Source organism: Vulpes lagopus, chromosome 6 (assembly GCF_018345385.1).
Source record: "Vulpes lagopus strain Blue_001 chromosome 6, ASM1834538v1, whole genome shotgun sequence".
Taxonomy (NCBI): Eukaryota; Metazoa; Chordata; class Mammalia; order Carnivora; family Canidae; genus Vulpes; species Vulpes lagopus.
The window spans coordinates 84,832,857-84,859,085 of NC_054829.1; the positions used below are offsets into that span (position 1 = coordinate 84,832,857).

The following is a 26,229-nucleotide window of genomic DNA, read 5'->3' on the forward strand; positions in this document are numbered from 1 at the left end:
TTACTTTAGTAAAACTTAATTTTACTATTATTTTCTCTTAGGGATTTGATACACTCTGTTTTCATTCCTGTTTTACTGAATTTTTACAACTAGTACTATTAAAATACTATCTGATATATTCTGGAATCAGGAAAATATAGGCATTATAGCCAGGAGTTCATTATAGCTGCCATTGATTTCACTGGCTTTCTGGAAGATAGACAAGGAGAATCATGCATCATGTTTGTGTGCACATTTTTTGCTAAGGTATTAATGGTAGACAAAGGCAAAACTAAGCACTTGTATTTTTTTTATTATTATTGATGGTTAGGTTTCCCATTACCTTGAAACATTTTAGAGGCGATTTTTCAAATTTAATCAAAAATATTAATGTGAGAGGAAAGAAAAAAAAAGAAGAGTCCTAGAGAAGGAATTTGTTGTTGTATAATGAATTAGAGATTTTTGTGTATGTCTGGATGTGTGTGCATATGTTGAAATGTTTGCTTTAATGTCTTACTCAACTTTAGAAGTTAAAGTATTTGGTCAAAGAATAAATAAGCGATGGTGACATCTCAAGTTATATAGATTTGAGCAATTTAAATACCAAGAAGCCAAAAAAGATGATTTAGAGTGTTCTGAATAAGCATTATTATCTAAATTATGTTACAGCATTTATTGTTCTTTTAGAATGAGATTTACTTGGCTCTTTTTACTATACTAGGTCAAGTACTGTGAAAGACAAAAGTTGATAATTGCCTGCCCTAAGGGCATAACAAACTTGAAGCACAGGCATGATCCAGTCTGTACACACACATGCACACACACGATGAGAGAATGTTTCCTGCACTAAGTGGCTACTCTCATGGGAATGCCCTGTAGAGCAGAGGAAGTTTTGAGATGTTTTATAGAGATGAGGGCCTGTTAATGAGGAGGATATTTCAGGACAAGAAAGAGGAAAGTGGATATTGCATGAGACAGATGGTAGTCAAGTGACCTACTTGGAGCCTGAAAGCAGGGATGGAGAAAACCTGCAATGCATGCCAGTAGAAGAGGCAAAACTACTAAGATGGTTGAAAAGATCCAAATAAGAAAAATTAGAATCAAAGTTCTGCTTCATCCCTGCAGATGGAATGGCAGGACTACATTCAAAGAAACGAGGCCCAATGTGGAGGGTTCGAACCTCCCTTTATGGAAGAAATGTGGAGGCCGACAATGGAAATTTCATGGAATATAACTAAGATTGTGTACATACAAATTAAGTGAAAAAAATAGTGGTGAAAATAAAGACTAGACATAAAGGCAGCTTGTTTTCTGAGATCAAGCAGAAAAAAACCCCAGAGCTTTGTGCACTAATATGCCAAACAGGAATATTCTATGTCTTGTTAATTAACATGTATTCTTATATCCTCCTCCAAGACACAGGGTAAAGACTGAACTTTTCAATTCCTGGAAAAGTGCTGAAAAAAAACATTAGCAAGCATTTTCTGGAAGCCTTTGGGACAGGAAAATATCTTTTATTCTTACCCTCTGGTCCCTGGCTCTTCCGGAAAGCCACCTCATCTATTGTTACTGTGGTATTTTAACTTTTTACCTGTTGATTAATATTTTTTCCATGATAAACTCTTTTTCTTGCTATGTATAGTGTGTATGAACTTATACCCCTTCACACATACCCTTGAAATGCTCTTCCTAGAGCAGCTGGAGGGCACCACTCACTCCAGGCCAAGCAGGGCATTTTTGGTTTTGGTTTGGGGTTTGTTTTTTTTTTTTTTTGGTTTTGTTTTTTTGTCTTTTGTTTTCCTAGACTTTTTCAGCTGCAATAATTCCTTACCAGCCAAAGAAACTCTCAAAGGAATACTTTGGGAGAATGGGGAGTAGATACATTTGGAGAAATTTTCACATATGTAAAACAAATGTCTTCCACTGAGGTTTTAAAAATAGTCCCTTTAAACTTTAACATGTGTCAGGCTAGTGTTTGCTCAGATAATCACAGGCCTGCACATACAGGACCCAGTCAGTGCACACCAGACAGAGGCCCCTTATCATGAGAATTATGTTTTTGTTGGTGGTTTGAGTTTATTTTCAAAAATTGCTTCTTAACACATTATCTTTAGAACTTTCCCATTCTTTAGTTCTACTTAGGAAGAAAGGAATATTATCACCCAGCTGATTAGCTCGTTAAAGGAAGACACAACAAGCTTTCTCCAAGTTTTTTCCAGGCATATTGTTGTCAGGTCTCTGGTTTGCCTCTAGAAATTTGGCAAGTAAGTGGATATACATTTTTCACTCTTCCTACTTTTTTTAAGGGACAGAAGTGATTTAGGAGGGAATTGAATATGCCAGAGTACCTTATTCTCTCTCTCTTTTTTTCTTCTTCTCTCCTAAATAGGAAAGTTCATCAGCTTGATAATGGAGGAGAACAATGACTCCACCGACTACCCCCAGCAAGGTCAAGGGCGGAACAATGCCATGAAGTGTGGGTGGCTGAGGAAGCAAGGAGGCTTTGTCAAGACTTGGCATACTCGCTGGTTTGTGCTCAAGGGTGATCAGCTCTATTATTTCAAAGATGAAGATGAAACAAAGCCTTTGGTAAGTTAGAGAAAATAAAAAGCACTAAGGTCACAAGCAATCCAAAAGTTAGAAGGGTTTGCTAGAAACTGATGGAGTCTGAGATCGACTCCATTCCCCTGGTCTCCTTCAGCTTATTGGCATCTTTCACACTTTTTCTCATTGTTTACTTTGGTTCAAGATGATGGACTTGCTAATTGAGGCCAAGAGGCAAATTATACTTGTCTGATATTAATTTTGACTTTTACTAAGCTGGAACAGAATGTCTGAGTCCCTCAGGCATGCATGCTTTACGAGAAATTTTAATGGACGACTGCTAGAAGATATATATCATAGCCAAAACATCTTTCCTTTACTCAGAAGTCCATTGCCAGCAGATTTGAAGGAAAACTATAAACACAGCTTTCAGTAATTTTTGAGACGCCCTCAGCATCAGTTCTCTGGGGGCTTCCTTCCACCTTAACTCGCATAATAAAGTATGGATATAGTGCTAAATGGAACAACATTGATACATCCAACTAGCAGACACAATACACTCTTCTGGGAATCATTTTTTGTCTTTTGTAGTTCCTCAGTGGTCTTATATTTGCTTATTTACTTATCATTTTCTCAGCCACGAGTCTCTAGGTTACAATGAGAGAGAGGAAAAATCCCTAGTTCTTCCTGTAGCTACAACAGGCTTTCTTAGCTGTGATCATCAATTGATGGAGGAAGATGCAACCTGAGGTATCCTCTGTGTGTTTTCCCTTCATCTCTAGCCATAGGATTTGTAAATGAAAGAAGAAACATTATAGATTAAATGACAAAAACATTCCTAACAGTATGTTTTTGAGGCTATTTCCCTTGTGTTAAAGTTCAAGAACTTAATTAAGAATTTAGATCAGGGCCCTGCTTAGTATTGTACATTCTCAGACATTATAATTCCACAAAGTTCTCATTTGTCTAGTTGCATTATTTAAAAAAAAAATAGCAACAAAGGCACATCCTATAAATATTTTTTGAAATTGCTGCTATGTTTTAAGCATTTATTTACCAAAGCCAGGCATTAGACTAAGAGCTTATATATATTATCTTATGAAATGCTCAAAATAGTCCTATGAGGTAGGATTATCCTCATGGATGCATGAAGAAACCAAGGTTCAGGGATAATATGCATTATTCCAAATTAGACAATGGTGCCATGATTTGCTTCCAGGTAAGTCTGACCTCATATATCCTTAGCCAAAGACCTCATAAATAAATTAATGAGAATATCCCATATTGTTGGTATCATGATAGTTATAGTGCATGTCCATACCAATTATTGCATTTGTCATAGCAAACCAGTTGAGATGGGGATTACCGTTACAGATGGAGAAATTGTGGTTTAATGATAAGAAGCAATATGACAAAGATTTATGGACATTAGAGGCAAAGCAGTAGAATCTTTTGCCTCTTATCCTACGCTCTAGGGTTCTTTTCTCATTATACTTATTTTATACTATAGATTACATTATGGTATTATCTTAAATGTAAAATCATTTTTATCAAACTCAGATAAAGGGATCAGGATTCTGAGAAAACAGAATATGGAGGAGCCAGTATGGGGGCTTTGATATGGAGAAACACATGGAATAAAATGGAAGTATGAGTAAGATCCAATGTTTTATCTCATGGAAACTTCTTCTGGCATAGTTTGGCCAGAATGAATACAATTTTAAATTATTAATTAGGTAGGATCTAGGACCTAAATGGGGGATAAGGAGAGCAGAGGATTCAGGAACTGAGTGAGTGAAGATGTGAAAGAAGATCAAACAAATGTTCTGACTCTTTGGTGAACTTAGTGTATTTTCTAGTGAGGAACGTGGGATAGAGTGGATCAGGCCCCAGCTCAATGTTTCTAAAATCTGAAACTTGCAGATGTCAGAGAATATGCACAGGAACCCCAGTTTGAGGAACTCTGCCCTAAGCTGTTCAAGGAGAATATTATTATACTGCCTTCGCTATGCTATGTATTTCTCTGTGTAGTTTCTCAGAAGGTTTATATAGTTACAGATGGTTTTCAGATAACTACAATGTAGTTATTTTGTTAACAAATTGACATATAAATAAGAAAATGCAAAATTTTCTGATTAATTCAAGTGAAAATTGCCTCAAAATAAAAATCCCTTTAATTACTAATGTTTCTAAGACAAGTTGTATTTTGATATCATTATATTACCAGTGTTTCTAAACTTATAATAATTAATATTAGCAAAATAGAGTTATATTGTCAAGAAATTACTAATTCTTAAACCAAAGATAGGATGCTCTTATTTCCCCCCCAAAAGTTTCAAAAGTTTCCAAATATCATTTGTTAATGAAGCAGTCAAAATTTAGGGTAGGGGCACCTCAGTGGCTCAGTCAGTTAAGTGTTGGACTCTTAATATCAGCTCAGGTTCTGATCTCAGGATTGTGAGATTGAGCCCCATGTTGGCCTCTGCATTAGGCATAGAACCTCCTTAAGATTCTCTCTCTCCCTCTCCCTCTGCCCTTCCTCCCCTTAAAAAATCGAGGTTGAATAACTTTGAATTATTATTATTTTTTATATTATCTTTTTTTAAAAGATTTTATTTATTTATTCATGAGAGACATAGAGAAAGAGGCAGAGATATAGGCAAAGGGAGAAGCAGGCTCCCCCTGGGGGGCCCAATGCGAACTTGATCCCAGGATTCTGGGATCACAACCTGAGCCAAAGACAGATGCTCAACTACTAAGCTACCCAGGCGTCCCTTATATTGTCTTTCGCAGTTCAAGCACCAAGAATCTTAACATTGTGCATTTTAACTTTAATCTTTTACACTAACATTCAAATGCACGCACAAAGAATCAGATTAAAAACTCAGTTTCTGTTTTAGAGGGCACTTAGTAATTTTAAGGACCACATATTTGCCTGTGAATGGGCAATTCCTTACTTAAAAGTAGTTTCTGGGGCATCTGGGTGGCTCAGTCAGGTAAGCACCCAACTCTTGATTTCGGCTCAGGTCTTGATCTCAGGGTTGTGAATTTAAGCCCCACGTTGTGCTTCATGCTCGACATGGAGTCTACTTAAAAAAAAAAAAAAAGTAGTTTTTTTAAGTGAAGGTAGGTAGATGCCTGGCACATTGTAAGTTCTGAAGTGTATTTTTGCATGAGTTAGTGAGGGAGTCAATAGAAGGTATCTATAGCCAGGAAGGGTAGGGCCAGTACCAAGTGCTGGGAGTAGTATTGACTATTCTCAACCTCATTTATTAAAGTCATAACTGAAAACATAACTTGGTATATTAAATCATAATCACTTCATAACCACAAAGTTTAAATCACATTAAGTAAATCTTTTTTAAAGAATCACCTCAATGAAGAACAATTGAACATCTTGAAAAATGTTAAAACTGGAAAAAATTTAGTTATTATAAATCCCTTCCTTTTACAGATGAATTGTGTGTGTGTGTGTGTGTGTGTGTGTGTACATGCACATGCGTGAATGTTGAATGTATGTGTGTACTGGCCATAGAATATTGTTAATGACTGGCAGATGAGAAACTAAAAGCCAGATTCCCTTGCTCTTGATCCAATGTTCCCTCAGTTTTGCTTTTCACTTGCTCACAAATCCTTAACTTTTCTTTAGATTTGTTTTCAATCAGAACTACTTCTTACTTATTATTTTCAGCATTGGTGCTTTCAAGCATAAGAATGCCCTTGGCCTTCATTTATTTTGATGAGGGCTATTTCATTATTACTGGAGGGAAAGTCACTAATGAAATGAAAAAATCACCCTTTTAAGTATTCCTAACCAGCGAAAAATATTCAATAAACTTAATCTGGATTTGTTTTTCTCTCTCTTAGAAGGCATTTCTAAAAGGAGAGTATTAACACCCTTGAAATGTGTTTCTCCTGTTGTAGAAAAAGGTTTTCAATTTATTTTAGTAAAACTTTTACTGATTTTTTCCTCAACTCAATGAAGAGAGTCAAACTCTGTATTATTCTTGTTATTAAAAACTACACATCTGTTGGGGGAAATAAATGAGCAAAACTATAGTTGGGACAGTTAATAACGTAAGCACTGGGCACTTTATTTTTTATTTTTTTTGGTCAGAGATTTTATTCATTTATTTGAGAGAGAGAGAGAGAGAGAGAGAGCACTGGGCACTTTAAAAACACAGATACAATTAATGCCAAGGATTGAGTGATGATTCTGTGTAGGAGGGTTGAGGAAGGTGGCATAAACCAAGAGATGAACCTTACCCAGGGTGCTGAAGGTTGGAGGCAGTTTTCCAGGTAGTTAAACTGAAAAAGAAATTGAGAGCAGAGGAAAGCCAGAGAGTGGTAAAATAGACATCAATAGATAGCTCCATTTTGTGAGGGGAGTGAAATGACAAGAAATGGGGTTTAAGTGATATGTGGGGCCTCAATATGAAGGGATGCATGTGTTGTTTGAGACACTTATTCTGGTACATGATGGGAAGCTATTTCTAGAACACCTGTAGTTACTCAAGTTGCAAAACTACATTAATCTATTAGAAAGGAATAATGGCAGCCATTTAAAAAAATGTATAAGTTTGCTTGGGTTGCCATCACAAAATGCCATATCCTGGGTGGCTTAAACAACAACAACGTATTTCCTCACAGCTCTGGAGGCTGGAAGACCCAAGACCAAGGTTGGTCTCTGGTGAAGCTTCTCTTCCTGGATTGCAGACAGCTGCTCTCCCTCTGTGTCCTCACATGCCTGCTGCCTTGTGTAGAGGAGCATAAGAGAGCTCTGATATCTCTTCTCTTGTAAGGACAAGAGATGGATTAGGTCCAGGCCCTCCCCTTAAGACCTCATTTAACTTGAATTATCTCCACATGGGGTTGAGGGGTAGGACTTCAATATGTGAATTTTGGGGAATCACAATTCAGTCTGTAACGCCTAATATGTTGCAAACTTCTGTTAATGAATACAATTTTTCCAGTTAGATTTTTCTTTTATCTGTACCATCAACTTTTATCTCTACTAGAACTTAATAGATCCAATTTAGTGCATTAAACATTTAATTATTTGAACCTGCCATTGGTGTCTGATGTTCTTATTCAAATCGCACCTTGCCTTCTAAATATTCTACAACCTGCACAAGTTTGAGATCTTAGAAAGTCTCACTGCCACTTTTCTTGTCTTTTCTTTTTGAGCAAAAGGCAAAAACACCCGTAAGTTCTCCTCTCTCTGGAGATAGTGCCTGATTTGTAAATAAGACTTTCCAGCCCTTAATCAGAGTTCCTTGGGCAATACATTAGAAGTATGCCTTAAGGGATCCCTGGGTGGCACAGCGGTTTAGCGCCTGCCTTTGGCTCAGGGCGCTATCCTGGAGACCTAGGATCGAGTCCCACGTTGGGCTCCCGGTGCATGGAGCCTGCTTCTCCCTCTGCCCCTCTCTCTCTCTGTGACTATCATAAATAAATAACAAAGAAAATGAAGTATGCCTTAAAATATTTTAAGTTTTACATTTAAAATAAATCAAGCTAAAATTATTTATATCCTATAATTTTAAAATGAAAGAAACTTTAGTTCATTTAGGCCAAAACTTGCTCCCAGATCATTTTCTACAGTGTCTGCGCTTACGCAAATACAGATGTTATTCAGAATAGATTTAAAAAATAAAGTTGGGATGGCTCAGTCAATAGAGCATGCAACTCTTTTTTTTTTTTTTTTTTTATGATAGTCACAGAGAGAGAAAGAGAGGCAGAGACATAGGCAGAGGGAGAAGCAGGCCCCATGCACCGGGAGCCCGATGCTGGGCCAAAGGCAGGCGCCAAACCGCTCCGCCACCCAGGCATCCCTAGCATGCAACTCTTGATCTTGAGGTTGCACATTTGGTCCACATTGGGTGTAGAGATTACTTAAAAAAATGTTATTCCTAAATAATAAAGGATTTTTGGTTGTTTGGTTGATTTTGGTTGTTTCCAAAAAACAACAATAAAACACAAAAAATGTTGCATATAGCCAATTAAAAATAAATTAATATACCCATGATTATTATAGACATGTTATAAGTACTATATTTTTCCAGATTTTAGGTAATGTTTTTTATCTTTTTTATCTTTTTTTTTGTAAATTTATTTTTTATTGGTGTTCAATTTGCCAACATATAGAATAACACCCAGTGCTCATCCCATCAAGTGCCTCCCTTAGTGCCTGTCACCGGAGTCACCCCCACCCCCCGCCCACCTCCCCTTCCCCCACCCCTAGTTTGTTTCCCAGAGTTAGGAGTCTCTCATGTTCTGTCTCCCTTCCTCTTATATATGGAAAAAAAAGTTAAAATTATACTGTTTGAAGAATCTATGAAAAAGAGAAGTTCTTCCATCAACACTGAACATCCCTAGCACCTTTGAATTGCGATTTAGAGAGGTTTTAAAATATCTGTTTGGCCGTCTTTCACTAATGATCATGACAAATGACTGTGACCTTAATTGTGGATATTGTAACATGAGGGAAGCAGCTGAGTCAGAGATAAAGTATGATCATTATAGTTATTCTAAATATAAAGTAGTTTTGTAGATTTTGCAAATGAATCCAGTGAGAAATTCTAGTGCTTTTTTGAAACCATCTGTTTCACTTCTATCATGAAATATATTATTACCTAAATAATAGCTAAGTTTCAAGTTTGATGATACTTGTATATTTACATACCTTAGGTACTAGAATTTGACATTGGAAAGCAGTGATTTTTAGAAGCCAGCCTGAGACTCCTGATAAAATGACTAAAATCCAAACAGATACCAACCCAATTAAACTAGTCTAGATTTTCTAAAACAGAAAAATTGATCTGATTGTGTGGAGAGGATTTTTTTCTGGACATGATGAAGATGACACTACATTAGATAACACTGAATTTTCTTAACTTAAGGTATAAAGTGATTTTGAATGAATTATGACCTGAGGGTTTACCTCTAATTGTGCAAAAATTGATTACTAATTTAAGAGTAAGCTCTAATTTTATATATTTATTTATTTATTTATTTATTTTTTTAATTTATTTTTTTTTTTATTTATTTATGATAGTCACAGAGAGAGAGAGAGAGAGAGAGGGGCAGAGACATAGGCAGAGGGAGAAGCAGGCTCCATGCACCGGGAGCCTGATGTGGGATTTGATCCCGGGTCTCCAGGATCACGCCCTGAGCCAAAGGCAAGCGCCAAACCACTGCGCCACCCAGGGATCCCTAATTTTATATATTTAATGAAACTTGTGAGTTAATGAAATCAAGAAATCTCTAAGGCATTTGCTGTTTGAACTAGAAGAAGACAAAACCCCAGTTGAATGCTTAAGGTAATATTAGGAACCTTGAAACTTGGATCTCCTCCTTAAATCTAAAACTGACTTTCTGAGTGGTAACTAAATCTCTTGACCTTTAAAAAGACACATAAAATGGTATTGTGTATCATCATAAATTTTGGGGGAAATCTTAGCTCATTCCTAGAAATAATTATATCAAGAAGCAGTGTTATTAATCTAAAATATTATTTTATTCTGTTTTTAGTTGAAGTTTTTTTTTTTTTTGATAGCATACTTCTACACAGCCATTTCAGAGTGATTAAAAATATAGACTTTGAGTCAGATTGTTTGGATTGAATCTTGACTCCACCAGATGCTAATTATGATATATTGAGTAGTGAGTAAGCTGGTTTAAACTTCAATTTACTAATCTGTGCAATGAGATAATAATAGTACCTATCTCATAACATTTTTAAGAGGATTAGGTTAAGTAATTTATGTAAATGATCTTAGCGGTGGCACTTAGTAAGCATAAAATGCATGTTAGCTGTTTTTATATTAGCATAATGAAATAGAATGTATTTAAGATATTCATGCTACTCATGCATTCATTTGATTTTTTAAAAATTCAGCACATACTTACAAATTTCTAATGCACCTGTAGTTATTATGCTAGTTTCCAGGAAATATCAAGGTGATATAACCAATTCTATGACAAATGGACTCCCCCTTATCCGAAAAAAAAAAAAAGAATTTAAAAAGAAGCAGCTTTATTTCTTTCTCAGGTGAAAGTCCAAAGGAATTCCAGGTAAGTGAGGGGGATCTTCTTGGTCTGCTCCAAACAAATGTTTAGAAACCCAGGCTGCCAGAGATTTTGTAATTTTAACGTTTGGCTTCCAAATTCACCATAGGGTCGGTCATTCCTTTTCTGATCAAATAGGAGGATGTAAAAGGGAGTGTTGCATAGAAGGTTTGGATGGACCAGCTGTGGTAGTGGCTCTTTCTACTTCTGTTCACATTTCATTAGCTAGAACTGAGTCGCAGAACCAAACCCAACTGCAAAAGGGGCTGAACATGTAGCCCAGCTTTATCCTGGGAGCAGAGGAGAACATTGGTATTGAGAAAGAATTAATGGACTCTGCCACAGGTGATAAAATGATACTAAGCATCATGAATCCAGTGTTAAATTCCAGTACTGTTATAAATTATTTCAGTTACCAAACAATATAATATCTATTTTGCCATTGGAGACCAAAGGAGGGACACTATCACCACTTCAAGACTCAGGAAGAGTTTTTCAAAAGAATATCTATCTATCTATCTATCTATCTATCTATCTATCTATCTATTTTTCCTTATTTATTTATTCATGAGAGACACACACAGAGAGAGGCAGAGACACAAGCAGAGGGGGAAGCATCCTCCCTACAGGGAGCCTGATGCAGAACTTGGTCCCAGGACTCTGGGATCACACCCGGAGCAAACACTCAACCACTGAGCCACTCAGGCATCCCAAAAGAATATATATTTAATTGGGAATAGAAAGGTGATACAGCTAATAAGCTGTCGGGGTAGTATATGTGACATAATAAAAGGTGTAGGCTATAGCCTTTTGAGAGATTTTTGGGAAATATGTAATGGTCAATTAAGAAAAGAAGGCAAAAAGTGTTGAGAGATGAATTTGGGGAAGTATGTACATACAAGGAAGCTGTGTCAAGGATTGCAGATCGTATCCTAAGAACTTATGTTTTCCCTGCTTTTATGTGCCTGTTTTCCTTGGTTTATTGGTTTTAGAGCTAAGCAGTGACCATAGGGCTCATTCTAGGTGTAGCTCATTGTAAAGGAATCCAAAATACCCACATAACTAGAAAGTCTTCCTCTGAAAACTCTGCGATTCTGTCTGGAATATCTATAATTGGCTATTTTGTATTATGACATAATCTCTGGAAAAATGATGGAAAAGCAACTATACTACAGATAAATACTTGACCTTCTATCATACTTAAGCATGAATTATGGGCATGCCCATCGGCTCACTTTTGACTGCAGAAGGAAGAATTGAGAAAAATCTGTTGCTGCTGGAGAGGGCATCTGGGATGAAGAGCAGCAGACAATATCTTGCACAAATGTAGAAATTGATGGGGCACCTAGGTGGCTCCATCTGTTAAGCATCCAACTCTTGATTTTGGCTCAGGTCATGATCTCAGAGTCTTGGGATCAAGCCCCGCAGTGGGCTGTGCACTCAGCATGGAGTCTGCTTGTCTCTTTCTCTCTCAAATAAATAAGTATATAAGATCTAGAAAACAAAACAAAACAAAGACAACATAGAGATTGATGGGTGGGACATGGTAGTCAGTGGGAACACAGTTATAAGATTTCATCCTCATAATTTTCTCTAGAATTGTTTTTGTACAGTATGGGCATTTCCCTGGAAAGCAGCTGAACCCGATTATTTTGTATACAGGTTCTTGAGTCAGACTTCGTAGGGTCAAATTAGACTCCATCACTCTCTATAAGCCTCGGGTAGATTTCTTTTTACTTACTTGATTAAATTACTCCTCAGTTAAATGTAAGTAATAATACCTATCTCGCAGAGTAGTTGTTAGCATACCTGAAATGATGTTTCTAGAATACTGTTTATTTCCAGAATACTTATACAGTACCTGACTATATATATTAAGCTCTCAGTAAATATTAAGTATTGTGTTAGTATCATCATCACCATCATCATTTTTATTGTCTTTGTCTATCAGGATACCCTGACATGGCAGTTTAGAAGTCAGGATCTGTAATATATACCTTATTACTTGAATAATGAAGAAAATAATAGATGATCACCCCAAGTAAGTAATGCTAACTTCAAAGCAGAAGATCACTTGTTTCTGCTGGTGACCTATGCTATCAAACTACTGAACTCACACGAAAAGATTCCTAAAGTACAATGCTCACCTTTGTCGTCAGTCTTTTCTTTTTGTTTAAATTACTTTTGGGGCTCCTTCAGAGCTTATCAAAAGGATTATGATGACAGCAAAGGAGAATTGAAGGATTTTCTTTGAGAACTGGACCACCCCAGAGAGCAGCAGCCCTGGTTTTCTTATCTTATGTACAGCAGTTATTCCTCAACACCAGTTTGAAAGAGAATTACTGGAGTTAAATCCCTTGAGTTCTGCATCTAACATTTAATCATATTGACTGAGGGCTTCTGTATTTGTGATACAGTTCAATATATGGAACCAGATAGTCTATATATGGATTATCTCATTAGCATGAACCTAGGCATATTTCCATTATCCATTTAGTGGAAAAAAGACTTTATGGGAGGAAAATGAAAGGTGAAAATGTGACTTGAACATTTATATTTTTAGTGCTTAGAGTAATCTATTTTCAAAGGTTACTTTTTCCTTCCCCTGATATGAAGTGTTTCATAGGCAGTTGCTAGTGATTTTCTTTTTTTAAGTGATTTTTTTAAAAGTTTCTCTTGGGCACTCAATCTTCCAGTCCTTTCTTCTTTACCTTGATCTTGCCTAGATCCAGCTGCTCTCTATTTTCCTAGCACTATTACCATATGTTCATTCATTCAGTGAATGTTTATCAATTGTAAACTACATAAATTATACTTTACAAAATGTTTGACTGCTTTTACCAGGAAGCAATACATGAATTGGTATGCCTACTTTCTGAATTTTGGCTTCCTTCCCTTAGCATAATATTTTCAAGGTTCATCCACGTCTAGCATATATCAATACTTCACTTCTTTATAGGGCTGAATAATATTCCATTGTATCAATATGCCACATTTTGTTTATTCATTCTTACACATTGATGGACATTTGGATTGTTTCCACTTTGAGGCTGTTATAAATAATGCCGCTATGGATTCTCAGGTACAAGTTTACGTGTGAATGTATGTTTTCATTTCTCTTAGTTAATGTACTTAGAAGTGAAATTGATGATTTATATGGTAACTTCATGTTTAACCTTTTGCGAAACTATGCCAATCATTTTTTATAACGTATTTATTTTAGAAAGACAGAGAGAGAGCATGTAGGGGAGGGGCAGGTGGAGAAGGAGAGTCTGCATTGAGCTTAGAGCCCCATTTGGAGCTCAATCTCACAATCCTGAAATCACAACTCAGCCAAAACCAAGAGTCAGATGCCTCCCAGGCACCCCCTATACCCATCATTTTCAGTGATTAAATTTCATTGTAATTTAAAATGGAAGCCTCAGGCTTGGATTTAATCTCATCTGCGTCCCTCCACACTCCATCTCAGCACTTACCAGTCTCGAGGGTATACTCCAAGTAGGGAGGAAGCACAGTGTGCCTGTGTTTTTCTTTTCTCCCTCCAGCAGCAAGAAATGGGTGGAAGAGGGGAGAGAGACAGAGAGAGAGGGAATGTTTGTCTATGCTTGGAGAGAGCCGTGAACGGGATACTCTCTCTTTCTTTCTGAGGCCTCTAGTATTGAAGACTGGGAGAGGAAGAGGAGAGCAAAGACAAATGCATCTCTAAGAACCTATTGCTCTGTGGGGACTGCAGTGATTGGTCTTGTTTCTCTGGCTAAATTCATGGTTCTTTATAAAGATCTTGACTACCCAGGGTGCTGGAGATGGGGCAATATCTTGTCCTCCTTTTTCACCCTCCAGCTCTCAGAGTGAGCAGGATGCCCACAGCTTCTTGCTACTGGGATCTCATTACCTGGTGTCCCACCTTCCCTAGTTGAACTTGAACTCCTGGAAATTCAAGCATAGCTGACATGACAAATTAGTACTGCAGGCTCCCTTACATTTTCACAAAATTTTCTCCACTCTGCATTTCTTTTGCCCTGTACTCAGGGATAGGTTCAGAACAACCTGAGCACATTACAAGTGAGGAACAAGCCGCCATCCTCCCCAGTTGCTCAAAATTCTGGAGTTCTTTCTCTTGCCTTGAGGGGTTTATGGCATTCCTCCCCATACTTCTTTCCTTAAGTAGGAAGAAGACAGGTAGTGGTGCTGACCACAGTGGTAGTATCTGACTGGGTCAGATTCTTTTTATTTTTTTAAGATTGTATTTATTTATTTGAGAGAGAGAGAGAGCGAGAGAGAGCACAAGCAAGGGGAGCAGCAGGCAAAGGGAGAGGGAGAAGCAGGCTTCCCAGTGAGCAGGGAGCCCATGTGGGGCTTGACCCCAGGACTCCAGGATCATGACCTGAGCCAAAGGCAGATGCTTAACTGACTGAGCCACCCAGGTGCCCTGATTAGATCAGATTCTATTCTTTCTTTCTTATTCTATCTGTTAGAACATAATGGCATTAATGGGTTCCTGGGTGACTCTATTGGTTAAGCATCTGACTCTTGATTTTAGCTCAGGTCATGATCTCAGGGTCATGAAATCGAGCCCTGCCTTGGGCTCCATGCTGAGCGTGAGAGCTGCTTAAGATTATCTCTCTCCTCTTCCTTCTGCCTCTCCCCAGCTTGTTTTCTCTCTCTAAAAAAATAAAGATGAAAGAAAGAAAGAAAGAAAGAAAGAAAGAAAGAAAGAAAGAAAGAAAGAAAGAAAGAAAGAAAAGAAAGAAAAAGAAAGAAAGAAAGAAAGAAAAAAGAAAGAAAGAAAAAGAAAAAAAGAAAAAAGAGAAAAGAAAAACAAATCAAGGCACTTAGCATCTCTTTATTTTTGGTTTTAGGTTCCAGAAATCAGTCTAGGACAACAGGATAATTACTACTCAACACCCTATTATAAAAAGCCTATATCGTATTTTTGCAATTTTTAAGTTGCAGCTTATAAATCAAATGTACATACTTGTTTCCCTCCCAGATAAGTGGGACTAGTATTCCCTTATTAACTAAGAATTCTGGAGATAGTTAAAATCCTGACTTCTTATGATTATGTGTCTGACTTCTTATGATTATGAACTTGAAACAATATTCTATTCCATTTATGAGTCAAGTACCTTGCCATATACAAACATTGTTTTTGGGGGAAGTTTGTAACTCTGGACCTTTTTTACTCATTTCTTCCACCCCTCCACCCCCAACCTCTGGTAGCCACCACTCTGGTCTTTGTATTTATGAGCTTATTTTTTAGTTGTTGTTTTAGTGAGATCATACAGTGTTATTCTGTCTCTACCTGACTTATTTCACTTAACATAATACCTTTGACATCCATCCATGTTGTTGCAAATGACCAACTTTTATTCTTTTGGTATAGCTGGATAACACACCGTTGAGTTTATATGATCTCTGTCTCTATCTATCTGTATCTATCATGTTTTCTTTATCCATTCATCCACTGATGATTTTTTTTCTATGTCTTGGCTATTATAAATATTGTTGCAATGAACATGAAGGTGCATATATCTTTTTGAGTTAATGTTTTTGTTTTCTTCTAATAAATATCTAGAAGTGGATATCTGGATCACATGGTAGTTCTATTTTTAATTTGTTGAGGAGCCTCTGTACTGTTTTTCAGAGCGGCTGCATCAGTGTGCATCCCCACCAACAGTACACAAAGGTCTCCTTTTCTCTACATGTTCACCAACACTTGTTACCTTTTGTCTTTTGATAATAGCCATTCTGACATGTGTGAGGTGATATATAATTGTGGTTTTGATTTGTAAGTACTGATGATTAATGATGTTGAGCATCTTTCCATGTATCTGTTTTCTGTAAGTTTTTGGAAAAATGTCTATTCAGACCTTCTACCCATTTTTTAGATAGAATGGCTTTGGTTTGTTTCTGTCTCTTTCTCTTTCCATTATTGAGTTGTATGCATCCTTTATAAATTTTGGATATTAACCCCTTATCAGATATATATTTTTTTGAATATTTTGTTTATTTATTCATGAGACACACACACAGAGAGGCGGAGACACAGGCAGAGGGAGAAGCAGGCAGAGGGAGAAGCAGGCTCCATGCAGAGAGCCCGACCTGGGACTCGATCCTGGGTCTCCAGGATCACACTCTGGGCTGAAGATGGTGCCAATCTGCTGAGCCACTTGGGCTGCCCCAGATATATGATTTTAAGATATTTTCTCCCATTGAGTAGGTTGCTTTTTCATTTTGTTGATTGTTTCTTTTGCTGTACAAAAACTTTTTTGTTTGATGTAGTCTCACTTGTTATTTTTGCTTTTGTTGCTTTTGCTTTTGGTGTCAGATCCAAGACCTTTGTTATGGGGCTTACTGTCTATACTTTATTCTAGAAGTTTTATCAGTTCAGGTCTCATGTTCAAGTCTTTAATACACTTCAGGTTAATTTTTGTGTGCGGTGTGAAACAGTGGTCCAGTTACATTCTTTTGCATGTCCAGTTTTCCCAACATCATTTATTGAAAAAACTGGCCTTTCCCATTGTGTATTCTTGGCTCCTTTGTCGTAAATTAATTGATCATATAAATGTGAGTTTATTTCTGAATTCTTTATTGTCTGATATTCATCTACTGGTTAGTTTTATGCCAGTACCATACTGATTTTATTACAATAGGTTTGTGATAGAGTTTGAAATCAGGTTTGAGGTGCCTCTAGCTTTGTTTTTCTTTCCTAGGATTGCATTCACTATGTGGGGTCTTTTGTGGTTCCACACAAATTTTAGTACTGTTTATTTTATTTCTGTGAAAAATGTCATTGGAATTTTTATAAAGATTGCGTTTGATAGAGTGGATCTTTGTAGTTTTCCCAGGTCATTCACCTCCTTGGTTAAATTTATTCCTAGGTAGTTTTTTTCTTTTTGATACAAATATAAATGGATTGATATTTTTTTTTATTTACTAAATTTTTAAATACTAATTCCAGTTAGTTAACATACAGTGTTGTATTAGTTTCAGGTGTATAACATCATGATTCAACAATTCTACACATTGCACCAGTGCTCATCATAATACATGTACTCTTAATTCCCTTCATCTATTTCACTCATCCTCCCACTCACTTCCCCTCTGGTAGCCACCTGATTGTCCTTTATAGTTAAGACTGTAGATTTTGGTTTATCCCTTTCTTCCCCTTTCTTCTTATATTTTGTTTCTTAAATTCTACATATGAGTGAAATCATATGATATTTGTCTTTCTCTGACTGATTTGTTTTTCTTAGCACTATACAATCTCCAACCATGTTATTGTAAATGGCAAGATTTCATACTTCTTTATGGCCAAATAATATTCCATTATGTGTATATGCCACATCTTTATCCACCATCAGTCGATGGACACTTGGGCTGCTTCTATAATTTGGCTCTTGTAAATAATGCTGCAATAAACACAGAGGTCATATATATTGATAGGATTGTTTCCTTAATTTTTCTATCTGATATTTCATTTATTAGTATAGAAACATAACAAATAATTTCATTATTAATATATAGAAACATAATAAATTTCATTATTAGTATATAGAGACATAGTATATTGATTTTGTATCCTAAAACTTTACTGAATTTTTTTATTACTTCTAACAGTTTTTTGTGTGTGTGTCTTTAGGGTTTTCTATATTTAGTATCATGTCCTCTCCATACAATGATTGTTTTACTTCTTCCTATCCCATTTGAGTGCCTCTTATTTCTTTTTCTGCCTAATTTTTCTAGCTAGGCAAATATAATTTTTAATATCTTAACATATTAAACTACTAAAAACGTATCATAATAAGCACTTCATATATTTTGACTCAAGATAAAGTATTTTTCTCTTCTAACTCCTTGTTCCTGTTTGTGTCATAGTCAAAGAAGAGATTAACAGAATCCAATCCATGTATTAGCATAATTCTCAGCTAATTTTTGTGAATCTGGGTTCTGACTTAAATATATTTTCTAAGTACAGGGTCACAATGCTTAAATAGTATAACATCCCTCATTGCAGTTAAAACCATATTTTGGACAAATTGATGCACACCTTCTACTTGGTGTCCCTTGTGGCCTGTCTTGAGAAACAAGGTTATTAGAATAAAGAACTGAATCTGTAGATGTGAGCTCACTGACCTGTATGTGGATTGAATGTGCAATAATCCCCGGCCTTGCTTGCAGCATGCACTGATTATTTAAATAAGACAACATAATGCTAAGTTAACTCTGTTATTTATCATTCAGAACCTCCTATGGGAAAGGCAGGCAGGAAACATCAGCAGTAAGACTCTAAAACATTTTCAGACAGCCTTCCAGAGCCAAATTCCTGCATCTATTCTGGATGTTTTTCCTAGATGTTTTGTTTTGTTTTAAATGCTTAGACTCAATACTTAGATATTCTCTGGATTTTTAAAGGAGACTTTCAACATCTTGTCAATTTTTGTCTTTTATAAAACCCAGGGTTCTCATGGACTTTATTCTTCCATTGGTGAGGTATGTTACCTTCAATTAATCACTTTTCCCCATACTTCCTCTGTTAAAGGAAGACATGAAACTGATGGTTTCAGAGTCACTTCTCAGTTTTGGGTTTCTAGAAATTTTGCTTAGCCACACAAATGCTACTGCTTTCTAAAAAGTAAACTCTCGGGAATCTCTGGGTGGCTGAGTGGTTTAGCGGCTGCCTTGGCCCAGGGCATGATCCTGGAGTCCTGGGATCGGGTCCCACATTGGGCTCCCTGCGTGGAGCCTGCTTCTCCCTCTGCCTGTGTCTCTGCCTCTCTCTCTCTCTCTCTGTCTGTGTCTCTCATGAATAAACAAATAAAATCTTAAAAAAAAAGTAAACTCTCATAATTCTTCCAGTAAGCTAATATTTTAAATTATTTCTGAAGTCATTGTATTTGCCTATAAAATACACATTGTAATATTCAGTTATTTTGGAAATGGGTAATTTATCTTTAGAGTATCCTAGGAGAATATAAGCAGGAATTCCACTTTCAAACTATACAAAGATTTCACAAATGTTCCAAATGTTCTCTTAGTCTGCATTTTGCATACTTGGGCAAAGACCTTTGGTGAAGGCAGTTTTAGTCATCACAGATAGTGACACAATTACTTATCTAAAATTCTCAGTGTTTTTAAAACTTCCTCTTTAAAGTGTCATTTCACATGCAATTGTGATAAAGTGATAGTACCTATTTAAAATATTGTTTCTCTTTTTGACTTTTAAACATGCTTGGGAATGTTTTTAAGATCAAAATGAGTTTGCCCCCTCTGATGCCCTTTTCTTCTGAAATTATGATATGTAAAACTTGTGAAATAGACAAGTTGGCTGAATTTTTAAAATACGCATATATCATTCATCAGACTCTTGTTTACTGCTTGAAATTTTATCAATTAAGTCATTTTTCAAAGTAGTGTCTGTGAAATTCTTTGTGTCACTATCCAAAACCTTTATAATAGGGTCAATGTAAATATCAGATTAACTTTTCAATTCTTATAACACATCTTAATATTACTGGGGAAAATTTAAAAACTTCAAAATACTTATAGATCTTAGGTAATAATATGAATTAAAACTTTCAACATATTTTAATTGTTATTTTTAATCATATAATTTGTTTTGATTATAGAAATAATTTTTAGCAGCAAAATTTGTTGTCTCTTTAGGTCTATATGTCTCTGATGAACTACGTTCACTGAAAACTGCATTTTTGTTTCCGACCAGTTTTTTCCTCTCATAGTCTAGATTGAGAAACAGGAGTTGTGTGATCCTGTCCATCAGGAGTTGCATTATGTGGCATTCCACACACAGTTGATAGTCGTTTAACTTCCTGTTTGACAAAACCAGGCAGAACAGTGAAGGAAATAGTAGAAGAAGGCCAAAAAATGTCTGAGGAGGTAGGCAGGATCTAGTGCCTAGAGGTTGTTGAGTACACATATTTTTCAAATATGAGAGAGAGAAAAAAAAGAAATGGATACTTACTTTAATAAATGGGAATATAGCTTGCTTAGATCTTTGCTGAGGAATCCTGTAATTTTTGAAATAATGATGCCAGGGGATCCCTGGGTGGCTCAGTGGTTTAGCACCTGCCTTTGGCCCAGGGCACGATCCTGGAGTCCCAGGATTGAGTCCCGTGTCGGGCTCCTGGCATGGAGCCTGCTTCTCCCTCCTCCTGTGTCTCTGCCTCTCTCTCTCTCTTCATATGTATGTTTATGTATATCATAAATAATAAATAAATAAATAAATATTTTAAAAAAAGAAATAATGATGCCAATTTAGAGGCATACTCTTAGTCTCAGGAATTATGTTAATAACTCATAATTTTGGCTGAGAAGTCCTAGGAGAGGAAGTGTTGGCCTTCTGTAGGCAATACTTGGTTGTTTGGGAGATATGCTCAAATAGCATGTATCCAAGATGGGATGCATGGCTTGCTAAAACCCATGTACCTACATCTGATGCAGAGTTTTCATAGTCATTCATGAAATGAATCTCTGTTAGCTCTGCAGACATCTGGAGGCCGTTCCCACATTATACTGCTCTGATTCAGCAATACCCCCTAATAAACCTGTGTTTTAACTCTGGCTCTCTTTACAAACTCATACAATGAAGAGGATTTCATTGAAAAAAGCAGATGGGATGCATTCTAACACAAGATACACGTGATACATAGCAGTGACTGATGATTACTGAATTCCTATACATAGCATGGGAATGGCTAATAGGAAATGCACTATAGAGTATCCTCTTGGACATGTGACAGGAAACTGAGTATAGCATGTGCTGGCCTATCAATCCCACCTTCTGTCTTTCATTTTTATGGATTTCTATGGAAGCAAATCTGGAATGTTCCTCTGGTGACTGAAGTCCTAGAGGAACTTAGAAGGATTCACAGTAAAGGTCCTCTATTAAATTATGTATCTATTCCAGGACTATGACTTTAGAAGACCCAAGACTATGGGACTTGAACACCTGCTGATAAGATGTTGTTGGAGAATAGAGTTAGTCATTTCTGGCAAGGAATGAAGTTAATTTTTATAATTCAATGGAATTGAGTAGATGAAAGATGTTCAGCTTTCCTTCCATTATCCTTACTCCATCTCCAAGGAGAAGTTCTACCTTGGCAGGTCACACTTGGGGGCTTTTCCACTGGCCACTGTGATAGTAATGGTTCACGATAACAAGTTTAAAAGGCCAATCTGGTGCATGCTTAGACATGAGTCCCCATCCCCCCTTTAGTTCTCAGGGGACTACTATCCAGAAGGAAAAAGGGCCAATTACCTCTTTACCCTTGCAGCTGGTTTGTTCTTGACAGTGTATAAAATACTTGATCTTGATCCCTCATTAGAGGAACACCTTATGACTTCCTGAATCTCTCTGATTTTCTGCTTCATTTTTTCGTATCTCTGAGTCTCTCTGCCTTGCTTGTACTCCTTTTCTCCATCCCACCTCCAACAACTGTTCTAGGGTTTTTGCACCTTTCTCATGATCTCACTAGAAATCCTCTTGCTTTGGGACATTACCTAGTTCTTTCTTTCTCTCTGTCTCTCAGTCACCTTTCTCTCATTCTTGCTCTCACTCTTTCAGATCTGTTTCTAGGATGAGGAATTACATCCCAGTGGCAGGACAAGACTTACATTTGGGCTTTTGAGTAAAATGAGAGGAAATAAAACATCATAGTTCAAGACCACTTACACTCACCCTGTGTAGGAAAAAGGAGTCTTCTTTTGTCAACATTATTTTATCAGAGATCTATATAGGACTTTTGGACCAAAGCCTGAGTCAATAATTAAGTATTTTTGGCCTTGCTTCAGTGCCTTTGTCTCATGGTGACAGATGTTTCATTGAAAGAAAGTTTCAGATATTTCTACAATCTCTGCCTAATACTATCATAATACCATTTTAAGTGGCATGCCAATCCATATGTCTCATACAAAATTGTGCTTGAATATCAACTGTTCTAAGTTTATCATCTTAAAGAAGAAGAAACTGAGGATCAGAGAAGATTGCAATTTTGTAGATAGGGGTTGTCATGCTCAATAGAACTGAAAATGTCTTAGATTTACATAGCTCATGTTTTTGAGCAGAGTTTCAAATTTAGGTCTTTTGCTGCAAGCACTAAAGCCAGAGATTTAGACCATAATTCAGATGTGCCTGTTTCTCAAAATGGGAAATGGATAAACTTCCAATCAGAATTGTTAAAATATTCATAATAATTTTAAAAATCTGTGTAACTATTATATAATCAAGGGCTGCCTCATGTTTTCAATAGCTGTTTTTATAATCCCATTGGCTCCATAGTATTCCTTAATTGACCCAATAAAAGAACAGAGATATGTTTAATGCAGAGAATGTTGCATTACCTAAAAGTGAAGGCCAGATGATGGTACTATGTGGTGCTGTCTTAAGAAAGATTTCTTAGTTGTTGGGACAGAGATAAGTGGTAGGCAAATTGGGGCATCACATGCTCCCTGTGCTAATCAGTACCTAATTCATGTGAGTGGTAATTAATTCTTAAGAATAACATCATCTAGTAGGTAACACTGATGTTGATAATTAAATTATATTAATTATATAAGTATATTAGTGGTTTTAGCTTAGTTTTTTTAAGTTTGCTTAGCACAGATTTATATATTTCTTTGAGTTATATATTAATACATTATCTTATTACCATAAAAATATTTACATTAAGAGCCAATGAGAAAGTTTTTCCTTTAGACATACATATACATTGGTCAAATCTGACAAATAGTCTAAGCAAGCAGCATGTTAACAGATGAAATAAGTACAATTGAATCCATCCACTTGCTAGGATAGGACTTTTCATTTCCTTTCCTGTTTCTTCTTTCTATCCTTCCTTCCCTCTGTATTTCATGAATGGATGTATACATGCAGTACTATACTTGGCTTATAGTACTTGATTATAAAATAAATCACTTTAGCATTTGTGAAGCTAAGTTATAATGAGGGAGACAGCCATTTAAAACATAGTAATAACATAATAAAGTGGTATAAGGAAATGAATAGATACCTAACACAGACAATAATGACATGGCAGTGGTGGTAAGGGCAGTGGAAAATCAGTGTCAGTCATAGAAGAAGAGGAAAGGACATTCTGGCCCAAGGGAAGAGCACACACAGCAAAAATAGGCCTGTACTGTTAACTTCATTAGTTAGGGATTTCTCATTGTCCCTTCCTTGATCTTGGAAATGGTTTCAGCCAACCGATGTTGCTTTCTCCATGGACCAGTGACTATGTACGCACATGATCAGACTCTCCACAGAAGCCCTCTATTGCTTTTTAATACTATATTAATAATGCTTCCTGCTTGCTAAATGCCGTGTGCTATCTTTTAATGTAAAAGCTTTTATTTTTTAAGAGAAAATAAAAACATGTTTCATGTCACTCTGCCTGTCCATGATTTCCTTCTTCAATATTATCTGCCAGGGCATGAAGGTGGAAATTAGTAGCTTCCTCTTGTGAATTCTGAGTCCTGTGAGTATCTGGTAGCATTTGCCACAGAGGATTGCTATTATCTTTCTTATCTAACCTTTGAGTCCAAAGATCTTCTCACATAGCCACAGTATCTGGCACAAAATACATCTGTTGACTAAAGAAATATCATAAACTCACATTCAACATGAACATAAGATTCTCTGAAGTGTATGGTTATGAAAAATTGTATGGAATAGTACATATACAAAATTTTTCAAAGTGATGACTCTTTACTTTTATACTTGGGATTGTTTTAAATTAGTAATTTAAGATAAACTATAGAGGGTTAAAATAAACTATATCTTTTTTGCCTAAGGTTTTAAGAATGTTAGCCTTTATATTTTATTGTTAAGGCAAAACTTCTAAGATGCAGAGGAGGGAATGTAAAGAGAATGATTGCTGAAGTCTTTGTACCCTGAATTCTTGATCTCTTTTTCTGCCCTTAAATTTTCTAATTTAATTGTGATTTAAAATGAGGAAGCATGGTAAGTCGTCTCTTCTCCACAGGACATCTGGTGATATTCTTAGAGGTAAGTCACCAGCAAGGTGAAGGCGACTCTTGCAGGAGAAGGCGACTCTATAAAAGAAATTACATTGGACCTCAGAACCAATGGTGTATGATGGATAAAGGTCAATAAACTCGACTATCTCCTTTTTAGCTCTGCAGAGTAAAACTTCTACAGGCATTTGCATGGAGGTGAATTATGTTTGATAACAGATGGAACTAAGGTCTAGCAGAGATCAGAGGACCTGGATTTTAGTCCTAACTTCTGCCACTTAAAATCTGAACAGTTAATGACTTCACAGGCTCATTTTCTTATCTTAAAAAGAAAGAAAGAAAGAAAGAAAGAAAGAAAGAAAGAAAAAAAAAAGAATTGCATTAGAGAACACCTAATATTTCTAGCTTGAACTCTTGAAATACATCTTTTATTAAAATTCCATATATTAAAAAAAAATAAATAAATAAAAATAAAATAAAATTCCATATATTATTTTCAACTTACAGCATGCATACACAAAAGCCAGGGGACAGGGCATTGTAGCACTGGTAAGCTTGAGTAGGGAAAGGAAGTTTTATTTTTTACTTTAATATTTCAACATTTTTTAATTGTATAATCATGATAATGGCCAGTTCGGGCATGTCTGAAGACTTACTAGGTAGTGAACGTGGCTCCTGGTAACACCTTCTATACCTCTGACTAATCCTAGCCAGAGATATATAAATCTTTTGTTCCTTCGGTTCTCCTATCAAGCAATAATTGTCTTTGATTCTCTTTTGAGACTAAAAATTCCTCTTTGGATTTAGTTAGAGACATATCTTTGGCTGGAGCAACCTAGTTGGTTAGAATGGAGGCTGGGTGTGCTTCAGGGCAATCAACTCAACAGGTTGCCTTTGTTAAACTTACAACAAAGGTACTTTATTCTTACAGCAAAAGAAAAGAACACTGTGTGAATTTTGAGATGCAAATTTGCAATTAGTGCTTTTTTTTGAGGGCTTTTAGTTTTGAGACATCTATGGTCAAAATATTTTGATAAATATCTGCATGTTATATACTAATCCTATATGTTAAAATGCTTTCAAAGTATAGCCAAGAGCGAAAAAAAATAGAATGTAGATTTTCACTTCACAAATGTTTCCCTCTTATTTGTAAGTCCAGAAATTAAATCTTATATTTTTAGAACCATTGCTGCAAATTTCCGTACTATGCCATACTTTTATACAAATTACTATGATGTGTATTTTGCATGTTAATTTAGATTATCCCCTTTTTAGGAAGGAAAAGAGAATACTTTCTTAAAGCAAAGTTTGATGTCTGATTGCCAGGAAGTGAATTGGTAGCACAAGGATGCTAATGTTTTGAAAATTACTGTTTAATATAAATGAGATATTAATTTGTTTTGGAGAAACTTCAATCTTCCCTTTCTTCCTCCCTCCCTCCCTCTCTCTCTCCCTCCACTCCTTTCTTCTTTCCCTCTTTCTTTAATTAAGATAAACACTCATTGAATTTTTTTATTATTATTATTTATTTATGAGAGTCATACAGAGAGAGAGAGACAGAGGCAGAGACATAGGCAGAAGGAGAAGCTGGCTCCATGTACCGGGGGCCTGATGTGGGATTCGATCCTGGGTCTCCAGGATCGC

At 36.2% G+C, this 26,229-nt stretch overlaps 1 protein-coding gene across 1 annotated transcript in view; it reads left to right on the forward strand.

Annotated features, from left to right (window-relative positions):
• The window catches only part of ARHGAP24 (Rho GTPase activating protein 24), a 504,876-nt gene that overhangs the window by 83,119 nt on the left and 395,528 nt on the right, over positions 1 to 26,229 (forward strand). Inside the window, exon 2 of the mRNA XM_041758959.1 lies at positions 2,369 to 2,568. Coding sequence (XP_041614893.1) covers positions 2,389 to 2,568 — 180 coding nt within the window. The 5' untranslated portion in view covers positions 2,369 to 2,388. The remainder of the gene's footprint in view (positions 1 to 2,368; positions 2,569 to 26,229) is intronic.